Here is a 12,465-nt window from a genome sequence, read left to right on the forward strand (position 1 = left end):
CTACACCTCTCATCCCGCAACTTGAGACTCTTTCCTCTTGTACTGTCACTAGTTACTTGAGAGTAGAGACCGACTCCCACCTGGCTTCAGCCTCCTGTCAGGGAGCTGTAGGGAGCAAGAAGGTCCCCTCTGAGCCCCCTCTTTCTGCAGGCTGAATCCCCCCAGCTGCTTTCAGAGAGACAGGAGTCATTTTGTTTTGTGCTCCCCACTCCAAAACACGTTCCAGGCTGCTGTGAGGAATCTGGGGATCAAATCTCCCGATGTGTTTGCCCAAAACCCAGGGTGGGTGGCACTAGTGCCTGAGCTCCTGCCCATGCACGTTACACACGAGCCTCACACAGGCCCTGGGTTTGTTCAGAAGGAGCTGAGCCAGGAAAAGTGTATTTCTGCCAAATTGGGGTTTCCTGCTCCCTAAGCACTATCAGCTCTCGGAAACAAGCTCTGCAGCCCAGCTGACATGGCCACAGGCTCAGGCCCTGCACTGCCCTCCTGCACCAGCTGCACAGGTGAGGCCTGGCACTCCCCTGTACGGAGCGCTGCGGGCAGAGCCAGCCCTTCAGTGCCACACCTTTGAGGCAGGAGGTGAGCACAGGTAAGTTCTGATCTTCAGGAGCCTGAACCACATCAGCAGCACCTCTCCTTGCCCCCTTCACTAAAAAGGAGAGGTCAGGGCAGAGTGTAAGCCATGGCACTGGGAAGCTGGCTGGAGTGTCACTCTCAGCGAGGACACAGTGACAGCTTGGGGAAGGTGTCCCTGTGCTCACACACCTTGTCACCCCCTTGGCTCTTACCTTACAAGCTACACGGTGTGGGCAGAACTTCCCAAAGCCCAGGGGAGGTTGGATACGCCTCAGCAGAGTCACCACATCCAAGTGTTTGATTCTGCCCCTGCAGAGGGAACACACCAGCTCAGCAGACCTGCTTGACGATGGCCTGGGAAGGTGCTCTGGGAGCTCATCCCTGGGATCTCCCCCATGCTTCTGCACTGGGCAAATCCCTGCTCTTCCCTGTGCTCCCCCTGGGGAAAGCAGCTGCTCCCTTTGGCTCCAGGGAGGAGGGAGAGGTGTGCAGTGGCATGGGAAGAGTTGGCGGCCTCACCACAGCTGGATGAAGAGGGAACTGAAAGTCTTATGTTCCCAAATATCCCGATGGCTTTTATCAGATCTGGACCAGCTCTGGCAAGCCCACATCCACCTCCAAGATGCTGGAACCTAACTCACAGGCAGTGCCACAGCCTACCATGCCACGCAGGTCTCCCACTCCATGGAACACCCTCTCCTTGCCCACCCACCGACACTCACTTGGCCTCCGGGTCGTACTCAGCCCAGATCCGTTTGAACTCGTCCAGGTGATGGGGCCCGAGGATGGACCAGTCCCGTGTCAGGTAGTCAAAGTTGTCCATGATGACAGCCACGAAGAGGTTAATGATCTGTGGGCAGAGGAATGGATGGGAAGGACCCAGTTAGGGGAGAAAGACCCAGGCAGCAGCATGAAAACATGGGAGGATGTGTTCTGGAGCAGAAGGGGCTTGGGACCTCCTGGAATCAGAGGATGCTGAGGGAGGGTCTTCCCATGCAGAGAGGAGCCCCCTGCTCAAGCAGGGCATGTGAAAGGACAGGCACATCAGCATCTTGTCCCTCTCCACCCTGGCAAAGGCCAACACAAACACATCTGGAAGGCAGCACATGGAGGCTGTGGGAAGAAACTAAAAGGGGCTCCTGGGTCCCCGAGGAGTGCAGTGCCAGTTTCCAGCATGGCTGGGTAGGTGGGCTGGGGGCTCACCCCATGGGACACACAGCCAACAACACCCTGTTATTGTTAACAGGGGTGCCAGAGGGGCCCTGTGGGAGCCAGCATACCAGGAAGGCACAGAGCATGTAGAAGCTGATGAAATAGAAGTAGGCAAAGCCGGTGCCACAGGTGTACTCCTCGCCCTCGGCATAGTCCGACTCTGGGTCACAGCGCCGGCCGTAGCTGCAGTCCAGCAGGATCTCCTGCCAGGCCTCGCCGGTTGCACACCTGGGAAGAGGGGACAGCTGCTGGTCCCTGCCTGTCCTGGGCACGAGCTGGGCATGCAGGGAGGGCTGAGGCCAGTCCAGTGCACAGGGGAATGGGAAGCTGCTGGGAAAGGAGCAGTCAGGATTCTGGGCTTGCTGCTGTAGGGCCACTGAAAGCTTCCAAGTGAAGCATCTGGAGTCAAGAAAAGCCTTGGGCTGAGCTCCTGCTTCCCATGAGTTTCCTCACAATTCACAAATTAAAATCTGGGAAGGAAATATTCAGAATAGCAGCCCCAAAATGCCCCTCTCTCCGGCAGCCCAGCTACACCAGGTTAACCCACGGCCTCTCCTGAAACGCTCCCACTGCTGCAGGAGACTTTTCTGTGGGACAAAAAAGAAATCAGCTCCTGCAATGCTGGTGCTCCCTCACTCCAAGCTGGGCATTCCCACAGAGCCTGGCTCCCTTTGGAGCTGCTCATGTGACAGGACAAGACTGACCTGAAGAGCAGCAGCACAGCTTGTGGAAAGGTCTGGAAGTTGTTGTTTCGGTTGATCTGGGTCCCATCCACCATGGCGATCTTCCCAAACATCTGTAAGTCCCAGTGTGAGGTCTCCAGGGTGCCATCCTTTCTAAGGCACCAACCACCCTCCAGAGCACCTCTGATGCCTGAGCTCCCCTTCCTCTCGTTTATTTGGCTTCGGGCATGCCCAAAAGAGATTGAGATTGGGGTGTGGGAGCTCTGGGGCTTAGAAGCTACTTGGACATTCCTGCCAGTTCTGAAAACACCCCTGACTACAACTGCACTTCATCTGGGCCAAGGAGACAAGGTCTCCTGAGCCAGCATGAGCACTGGTGCCTGTGTGTCTGGGCCGTGCCACTGACTCCCCAAGCGCTCTTTGCCATGTGCCTCAGCTGCCCCGGCTAAAACCCAGGGATGGGCGGCTGCTGGGGTGGCAAACATCCTTGCAGACCAGAGTAAACAGGTCCCATCATGTGCAAAGTCCCAGAGAAGGCCTGGCAGAGGAACCAGTCCCTCCCTGTCCCACCTCCCCAGGTGCCATCAGGCTCAGGGCATCTGATGAAGACCAATTCCCACCCCCCTGCCCCTGTGCCCCTCACCTGCATCCCAATCACAGCATAGATGAAGAAAAGCATCACAATCAGCAGGGCCACGTACGGCAGAGCCTACGACAAAAGGACCACGGCTTGTGTGAGACACAACCCAGGGACAGGGCTCAGCTCTGGAGGTGCTGCAGGAGGCCAGCATCAAGGTCCCTGTGTGGGGAGGGACAGCTTACCTGCTCCTCTCACCACCCTCCTGCTGGCCCCTTCTCTGTGGTTCATGGGAGGCTGATGGCAGCCCCCACGGGGTCTCACTGGCTGGACAAAGGCTCAGCACACCCCAGGGCTACCCAGGGCTGAGGGAACTGCCCACGTCAGGGCTGTGAGCTGATGCTGCAGCGTGCCCTGAGGTACCCACCTGCAGATCCCAGCCAGCTGGGACCAGGACAAATGGGCCCAGGCAGGTCCTGCCAGCGCCTGGCCCAGCTCTGACACACAGTGCTGTCAGCCAGGGAGTCCCACACACCTTCCCCCCACATGGGCAATGTTCTACACACCACAAGCCCCCGGCCCAATCTGAGGTCTGCAGCCTGCCAGTGCTGGAGCTTTCTGCCCTGCCTGCTGAGGACAGGCTGCTCGTGCTACCAGCCTGAGGACCAGCCACTGCTGCCAGCCCCGGGCCTGTGTGTGTTTGGGAGAGGAGCACTGCTCCTGACACACCTGAAAGGACTTGATGAAGGTCCACAGGAGGGTCCTGACACCTTCACCCCGGCTCAGCAGCTTCACCAGACGCATCACCCGGAAGAGCCGGAAAAAAGTGATGGAGACGCGGGAGTTGTCATCAGAGTCCTGCAGGCAGAGCACAGCAGCTGCAGCACAGGGAGTGCTGAAGCCTCCAGGCTTTCGAGGCAGGGGTGTCCAGGTCCTGGGGTGAGGAAGGGTAAGGAGACCCCCACCCCCAGGCACCAGTCACGATGCCCGATGCCCACAGCCCTTGCCTGCACACAGGATCAGACTGCAAGGAAGACGTGCTGGTGCTTTTTCCCCTGGCACTTCTGCCCCCAGCCTTCCCAGGGATCTCATCTCCCCAGGCCCCCATGCTCACACCTTTGACACTGGGATAATGCAGGAAGGAAGACATGCTGCCACACGGGGACTGGGAGAGCTGGGAGGGCCACAGGGCCACCACACACAGGCTGAGTCCCACCAAGCTGTTGCCCAGCACATCCTGTATTTGCAGGGTGAGGTGTAGGGTGGGCACCAGGCACAGGAGGGGATAATGACAGCTGTTTAAGCAGAGAAGGGCTGTTTTGAGAATGTTCCAGCAGGACTTTAACCAAAGGAGGAGTCTCTGGGGGGTGCTGCCCAGTGTCACCTGGCCGTGCAGTGATGCCTCCTCTCTGTGGATATCCCCCTTGAAGGGGGAACAGCCACATTCCCAGGGGTTCAGGGCAGAGTGAGCAGGCAGGAGGTGAGCCATGAGGCATGGCTCCTGGCCTGAAAGGAGCAGGTTTTGTCTGGGAGCACCTAACAGTGCCGGTTGGAGATGCTCGGGGCTTGGTCACCTGTGCCCTTGAGAGCTCCAGCATGGCACAGCCTCAGCCACAGTCTCTGCCACCAGCAGCCCTCCTGGCACAGACCCTCCTGGCACTGTCTGTCTGGACTCTGGCACTGCTTGGGATGCTTTTCCCACTGCCCCCTTGGCCTCCCAGGGCTTTACTGCTGCCACTGGATCCCTCTCACTCCCATCACTCAGGCCACCCACTCCCAGCTATTTCAGGGCAACAAAATCCAGCTGTAAATGCCCCTCCCAGCAGCTCTGCTTTCCTCAGCATCACACTTCTCAGTTCCCAGGGCTGCACCGAACAACTCCATCTCCTCTCCCACCTCTTTCTTTTGCCTGTCACTCTCCCAGTGCCTCGTGCCCATCCAGTGAGTGCAGTGGTCACGAACATCCCATCAGCCCCAGGGCACCACGTCCCCACCACTGGGATCTGGGCAGTGTCCTGTGCAGACCAGCTTGCACCCTGCAGTTCCCAGCACCAGGGGCCTGGGAAGAGGCTCTGGCACGTGGCACCCTGCAGTCAGCTCCCTCCACATTTTCAGACCCAGGACACCCCATTGCCACTGCACCCCCTTGGTGGTCTTTGGCCACCGGTGCAGGGCTTGGCTCACTCAACCCTCCAGGACATTGGGCTGCACCCAGGGGACACAGCCAGCTCTGGGGGAAGGCACAGTGCAGGGATCACCCCTTTAGCCATTTCTCTGGCTGTCAGAGGCTGCATCCCTCCAGGCTTTAGGCAGCCAGGGTGATGGGCAGGAGGACCAAGGCCAGCTTTCCTGCCCCCTACAGCTGGAGAGGTCCTCCAATATGGCAGTTCCAGGGGATGGGATGGTGAAGGGCAGAGCTGGGCTTTCAGATGGGCCCTGGAGGGCTGGGGAACAGCCTTGCACCTCTCAGGGTGGGAAGGGGTGTCTGTGTGGGTGGGGTGTCACCCCAAATCCCTCTTGGCAAGGGCAAAATTACACCCCAGAGAGAACAGCTGGCTCTGGTGTGCCTCAGGGACATGCAGGGCACATGCAAACGCTGGCCACAGGCAGAGAGGAGCGGGGAGCACGGCAGGCACATGCAGCTGATATTTACAATGCCATCACAGCCTCCGCCGAGGCAGTACAATCCACCACTGGGTGCAAGAATAGTCTGTCAAGAGAACAAGAGAGTCAGCACAAGTGAGGCAGGAAGGACAGGGAGGGAGGGGTGGTTACACAAGAAGATGGAAATTGGAGAGGAGGGGAACAGTAAAGGGCAGGCAGAGGCCCTCCATCCCCTGGGCCCAGGGACAAGGTGATGTGACTGCTGATAGGCAGAGGCAGCATCTGGGTGAGCAAGGAAACACACAGACCACGAGGGGCTCACCCACCGCTGTGCCTGCTGTGACACACCCTCAAAGGGGCAGGGCTGTGCCCAGGACAGCTGGGCCAAACCTCAGGAATTCTGCTGCCTCCCATGGTCAGGCCCAGGGATCTGGAGGCAGCTGACCTCCTCTGCAGCCAACACACGGCTCCTCTGCAGCCAGCCAGGCTGCTCCCAGCACGGACACCAAGGTGAAACTGGTGCAGGTTTGCCACCCAGCCTGGCAGTCCCAGGGGTGGGCAGCAGGCAAACCCCCTGGGGCTCCTCAAAGCCAGTCGGAGACACGCTCCTCTCTGCCCGGGATACTCTGGGGCAGGGGGCTCAACACCAACTCCTGACTCTTGTGGTCCAGCCCCCGTGCCCCCTGCTCAGCCCAGGCTCATTCTTGGGGTCCCAGCCAGCAACTGGGGGGTGGGTAGGTTGTAGGGGTTGGCCCTTGCCAGAGGCTGAGCTTCCAGGGCAGTGACAGGAGCAACACAGCAGCAGGAGCACTCCAGTCTCCCACATTTCAGAGCCTGGGGTAGCACTGCCAGTGCGGCCCCCATCCCTGCTTCCCTCAGACCTCCCAATACCCCCGGGGATCTGGGGAACTCAGACGGGGACTGAAGAGCCATGAGGATCTGGGGGAGGGGAGGGGAGGGGAGGGGAGGGGAGGGGAGGGGAGGGGAGGGGAGGAGAGGAGAGGAGAGGAGAGGAGAGGAGAGGAGAGGAGAGGAGAGGAGAGGAGAGGAGAGGAGAGGAGAGGAGAGGAGAGGAGAGGAGAGGAGAGGAGAGGAGAGGAGAGGAGAGGAGAGGAGAGGAGAGGAGAGGAGAGGAGAGGAGAGGAGAGGAGAGGAGAGGAGAGGAGAGGAGAGGAGAGGAGAGGAGAGGAGAGGCTGCAGCCCCTCCAGGGGATGGATGTGTGATGGGTGCAATGGCTGCAAACAGCTCCTGGGGACGAGAGGTGACAGACCCACCATGTACTGACCTCTTAGCAGGAAGGAGACTTTTCAGAAGGGAAGGTGAGGTTGCCCCCACCCCCTCTCTCCATGCCTCCTAATCCTAATCACAACCCCCTGCACATCACCAGATGGCTGAGAAACACTTGGCAGTGCCGGGAGAGATGTGGGAAATGAGAAGACAGCACACTGGGAAAGGTAAGACAGCCCTGAGGGGACAGAGATGAACACTGCCAGAGCAGGGCTGGCTGTGACAGAGGTCCCTGAAGATCTTGGGGGACTGGGGAAGGAGACCAGTGCCCTTAGTGCTCCTGCACACAGACCCAGCAGAAAGGATCTAGGAAGCTCAGGCCACATAGAACATTCCTAAAATTCTGCCTGGCCTTCTGCACAGCCCTGCTGCTGTCAACAGTGCTGCAGCACACAGAGCACAGTACTGGGTCAGTCCTTGCCAGCCCAGTCAGGGCACCAGACCCCTCCCAGTGCCTGTGATCTGTGTCCTGGGCATCCCCACAGATGCTCAGCCAAGGACAGCAGGATTTTGGTACCCGTGCCAAGTGGTCTCTTGCTCCAGAGGGACTGAAAACTACTGCCCAGTCCAGGGCCTGGAGCACGCCTTGAACTTCAGCTCTGAGTGGCAGCAGGCTGGGGAAGGAGGTCCGGCAGGAAACCAAGTCACAGGTGCAGAGAGCTGGTGGGCAAGGACGATGACAGATGAAAGCTGTTGGCACTTGCATGAAATCTGGGAGCCCATGAAGGCTGAGAAGCCCAGAGGATGGCAGTCCTGATGGGCAGGACTGTGCAGAGGGACACAGGGCTCTCACAGGAGAGGAATGTGGATGGTTTTTGCTCATCCCAGCTCTGTGACACCTGGACCACCCTACAGAGAAGAAGGTGACTGCTCCCGAGGGCCTCACCTTCCTGCACAGGGAACATCTGAAGGTGACCCTGTGCAGGGGTGGCAGAGACAGCAGCAGTGCCAGACCCAGCCCTGCAGTGCAGCGCAGCTGGCAAACCCTGCCCCTTTGAGGAGGCACTGCCAAGTCACTGGAGAGGGTTAATCCATCATCTGCCCCATTCTACAGCTGCTCCTGGAGCTGCCATCAGGGCTGCTGAAGGAAGCACACACCTCCCACAGCAGGGGGGCATTTTCAGGGCCAGACACAGGTGTGGATGTCCCCGTGCTGTGGAAGGCAGGGCCATGCTGGCTTCCTAGCACTGCTTTGAAAATGCTCCCAGCAGAGCACTCACCATACAGGCACTGCCTGAGGCACCAGCCCACGGGTTACACAGTGCAGAGCTCCTGCAGGGATGTCTGCAGCTCACACAGGCACACAGACACCACCGGTGTGTGTATGTGTACAGGCCACTGTGTAAAGGGACACACACAAAGCAAATGTCTGAAATCTGATGTGTCTGATCGTTCCTGTGGGGACAGCGAGCTGTGGGAACCCTTTTACTCCCACCTGCACTGATCTGAGGCTGGATGTGTGGATCCAGGCATGCACAGAGTGAGTGGGGCAGGGGCTGGCACACAGCCTGCTGCTTACAGGCTAGTCCTGAGCGACTGCTTTCCACAGGACTGCAGTGCCTACAGATTCAGGAGACCAGAGGGGATGGGGCAGTGTGACATGCTGGGCAGTTGGGGATGTTTGAATAGGGCTTCAATGCTCCAAGGGCCACAGCTGTGCTCTCCATGCACTCATGCCAGGTGCTGATCCTGGCTTGTCTCTCCTCAGAACCAAGCAGAGCAGGGAGAGACGAGAGGAGAGGACACCATCCCCCTGCAGAGCTGCAGAGCTGGACACCATCCCAGCACTGCTGCCTCGTCCCAGGGCAGGTGCTACAGTGCAGCCTTGGGTGGGGACCCGAGCCCCCCGGCACTTACATCAATCTCGCTGAGGATGACATCAATGATGCTGCCAATCACTATGAGGAAGTCAAAGACATTCCAGGGGTCTCCAAAGTAGCCCTGTCAGGGAGGAGCCAGAGAAGAGTGTAAGTCAAGGAGGAGACAGATGCTGGAGCCCAGAGGAAGGGGTACAGAAGGTTCTTCAGTGACTGTGACCCTCAGAAGAAGGGATGGTGGCCAAACCTGGCACCCTCTGCTCGGTTATTTGGTCCTGTCTTGCAGTGGAGGGGAATGAGGAGGGTGGATCAGGATGGCTAAAGCTGACCCCACTAGTGACCCTGAAGATGGGAATAATGGCCAGCTGGACTGGGTGGGATTTGGCTAGCAAGGGTAGCCCTGACAAGCAGCAGTCCTCCCAGAAACTCCAAGGTCCTGCACATGGGGGTCCCTAAAGGTCTCACAAGGAGAAGTTTTCTGGAGCTGCAGGGCTATGGGTGCTTGTCCTCAAGAGATGCCAAATGCAGGATAAATGGATCCCCTGGCTTGGCCTGCTTTCCATGCCACTCATGCTCTTCTCTCACCTTGACTTTAAAGGCCATGAGCTTGAGGACCATCTCCAGGGTGAAGAGGATGGTGAAGGCCACGTTGAGGATGTCTGAGATGTGGTTCATTTCTGCAGACTGGTTGTAATGCTGAGGGTAAGGCAGAAGGAGCCATCAGCTGACGGCAGATCCAGCCTCCATTGTGAGCTCAGAGGTGTGTGCTGGATGCAGATCCCCCTCCCACAGACAGGCCTATGGCTCAGCAAAAAGGAGATTTCCCCCCTACAGCCCCTTCTCTGGGGTCCCCACATCCCACTGATGCCACGATGATGTTTTGCCTTTTATACCCCTGTTATACTTCTTATAACTTCTGTATTCTCAGTGCTTTTTGCCGCATTCTTGGCCTTGTTTGTTAAGCTAAGAGACTGAACATTTTAGAAGCTTCGTAGCCAGGGATCAGTGTGCCCCAGAGCCCAAGGTCCTCTCCAGAACACATTCTGTAAACTAAGACAGAACCATCCAGGGGAAGGCTCCTTGGGGAGGGGGGCTCACTTGAGCCTCTCACTGGGGAATCTTTGATAGACCTGCTAATTAGTAACACCTAGAATGTGATACCAGATCTTTTGGAGGTGCATTGTGATGTGCATTGAGGTGCATTCGACCTGGACGTGGTGCACCTAAGGATCCTTAAATACAAAAGTAAAATCCCTTTTTCCCTTCTAACCGTGTCTGACTCTTGATTTTAAGACCAGGAAAAGGCATCACCACCAGTCCCATTTTGCCCCTATCACACCATAAGCAAGTACCTCCTATCAGGAGGCTCCCTTGGGGATCACTGGGCTGAGCCAGCCTGTGCACTTCCAGACACCCCTCCACCACCCTGTGCCCTTACCTGCATGCCCAGGCAGATGGTGTTCAGCAGGATCAGGAAGAACATGAGGTACTCGAAGTAGGAGGAGGTGACCACGTACCAGATCTGGTACTGGTAGGGGTTCTTGGGGATGTAGCGGCGCAGCGGGCGAGCCTTCAGCGCGTACTGCACGCACTGGCGCTGGGGAGGGAGGGAGGGAGGGAGGTGTGATCCCTCTGCAGGACACACACTCAGCACCACCAGCAATGCTGCACACCCCCCCAGAACCAGGCTGGATCACCCTTCTCCCCCAGCCCAACCACATGGGCCAGGTACAGCAGTGGGGCATGCAACCACTGTGCTTCCTGCAAAAACACCCCGGAGCACCCACAGGGGACAAGTTTCCAAAGTCACCTTTTGCCTCTAACGATGGCCATCTGCCTTTGGCCTGACCCCTCCAGCCCAGAGCCTGCCTGCTTACCCCAGCATTTCCCCAGGGTCTCTCAGGACCAGCTTAGAGCACCCTGAAGACATCACATGAACCAGGGGTGAAGGGGGCACTGAGATGGCTGCACAGGCCTGTCCCTCCCCAGCAGCCCAGGGCCATCTCTGCTGGGTTTCTGTGTGGTTCACGTCACCCTGGCACCCCCAGCTCGAGCTGCCCCTGCTGCCTCAGTGCAGGAGCGTGACAGCACTGCTGGGCCAGCAGCCACTCCTGTCCAATGTCCTCCCCAGTGTGTCCCACATGCTCTGCCAATGCCTCTGCTGCTTTCAGCCTTGCTGTCCCCAGCCAGAAGGATGGCATGACAGCATCACAGAAGGGCTGGCAGCAGAAGGTACCTCTGGAGCTGGTTTAGTCACAGCTTCCTGCCCAAAGCAGGGCCAACTGCAGCATGCTGCCCAGGACAGTTGACTTTTGAATAGCTCCAAAGATGGAGGCTTCACAGCCTCTCTGGGCAACCTGTTCCAGTGCTTGACCACCATCACCATTTTAAAAAGGGCTTTTTTAATGTTTAAATGGAATTTCTTGTTTTCTTCAGTTTGTGTCCATTGCATTTTTTCCTGTCACTGGGCACAACTGAAAAGAGCCTGGCTCAGCCTCCTCTGTACCTTCCCATTGGTGTTTACACCCATAGGTAAGATCCCTATGAGCCTTCTCAACACCAGACTTGACTCCCAGACCCTCCTTAGATGCTCCAGACCCTCCATCACCACCTTTGTTGGACTCACTCCAGTATATCTATGTTGCTTTTGTGCTGGGAAGCCCAGAACTGGGCACAGCCCTCTGCTCCAGCTCACTCTGGACACCCTACCTGTCCAGGGAGACCCACTCTCTGTTTCTGGTCCCCTCTGCCCTTCCCTTAGAAGGCTTGTTTTGTGCTAGACATGGGTCCAGCTGGCCCTGCCCCAGCAGCAAACAGACCTGGGGCAGGTGCAACTCATCTGTGTCAGCAGTGTCACCACAAAGAAGGGCTGATCTGAACCAGCCAGCCCCAGCAGTGCCAGACCTAGGGATGGTCCTCCTTGTCCTGTTCCAGCAGTCTCATTACCTGGTTCTTGTCCAGCTCACAGTTCTTGTACTCATTCTCCCCTTGCTCCTGGAAGGTGACGATGACAAAGCCCACAAAGATGTTCATCATGAAGAAGGCAATGAGGATGATGTAGATGATGAAGAACATTGCAATCTCCACCCGGTAGTTGTAGATAGGGCCTGCGTCCTCAGCATTGGTGTCAATGGCCATGTACAGCAGCCTACAGGAGGGAAATGGAGGCAACAGAAATCCTCAGTGGGTGGGAAAGACCATGTCTCCACTTGAAGGTTACAGAGAGCTTTGGGGACATCCAACAACAGTGGGACAGGGCTGCTTGGGTAACCTTGCCAACTGCACAGCCACTGCTGGGGTGAGTGGTCCTGCTTCTCAACCTGGATAGCTCTCCTTTCTCTACCCTGGCCAAGGCCCATGGCAGTGCTCTGCTCCCAGCACACCCCTTCCCTCAGCACAGACTCACTGTGGCCAGCCCTCGAAGGTGGAGACTGTGAAAAGTGACATCATGGCTGAGAAGACGTTGTTGAAGTGGAAGTCGCTGTGCACCCAGACCCGCTGCTGGACCTCAATCTGCGTGGGGTCCGCGTCCACATAGTTGATGAACTGACCCCTGCAGCAGAAGGGACACAGTGCAGGGCCCCCCTCAGCCCACGTGCTGCAGCACTGGCCTCAGTCCCTGGGAGGGGAGGACAGCCCTGTGCTTGTTCCCAATTTACCCCAGGGTGAGGGAGAACACGACGACACCTCAGGTCCACTTTTTGG

General features: G+C 57.8%; 1 protein-coding gene across 2 annotated transcripts in view; it reads right to left on the minus strand.

Annotated features, from left to right (window-relative positions):
• CACNA1S (calcium voltage-gated channel subunit alpha1 S) overlaps nucleotides 1-12,465 on the minus strand; it is a 45,934-nt gene that overhangs the window by 6,206 nt on the left and 27,263 nt on the right. Inside the window, exons 24-35 of one of the 2 annotated variants that reach the window (XM_068995799.1) lie at nucleotides 12,167-12,313; nucleotides 11,707-11,908; nucleotides 10,199-10,357; nucleotides 9,346-9,456; nucleotides 8,801-8,884; nucleotides 5,705-5,761; nucleotides 3,781-3,909; nucleotides 3,118-3,183; nucleotides 2,496-2,587; nucleotides 1,860-2,019; nucleotides 1,302-1,429; nucleotides 792-888 (exon numbers count right to left, since the gene is read on the minus strand). In XM_068995799.1, coding sequence (XP_068851900.1) covers nucleotides 792-888; nucleotides 1,302-1,429; nucleotides 1,860-2,019; nucleotides 2,496-2,587; nucleotides 3,118-3,183; nucleotides 3,781-3,909; nucleotides 5,705-5,761; nucleotides 8,801-8,884; nucleotides 9,346-9,456; nucleotides 10,199-10,357; nucleotides 11,707-11,908; nucleotides 12,167-12,313 — 1,432 coding nt within the window. The remainder of the gene's footprint in view (nucleotides 1-791; nucleotides 889-1,301; nucleotides 1,430-1,859; nucleotides 2,020-2,495; nucleotides 2,588-3,117; nucleotides 3,184-3,780; nucleotides 3,910-5,704; nucleotides 5,762-8,800; nucleotides 8,885-9,345; nucleotides 9,457-10,198; nucleotides 10,358-11,706; nucleotides 11,909-12,166; nucleotides 12,314-12,465) is intronic. The other variant, XM_068995800.1, reaches the window with a different exon arrangement.

Source organism: Aphelocoma coerulescens, chromosome 26 (genome assembly GCF_041296385.1).
Source record: "Aphelocoma coerulescens isolate FSJ_1873_10779 chromosome 26, UR_Acoe_1.0, whole genome shotgun sequence".
NCBI lineage: Eukaryota > Metazoa > Chordata > Aves > Passeriformes > Corvidae > Aphelocoma > Aphelocoma coerulescens.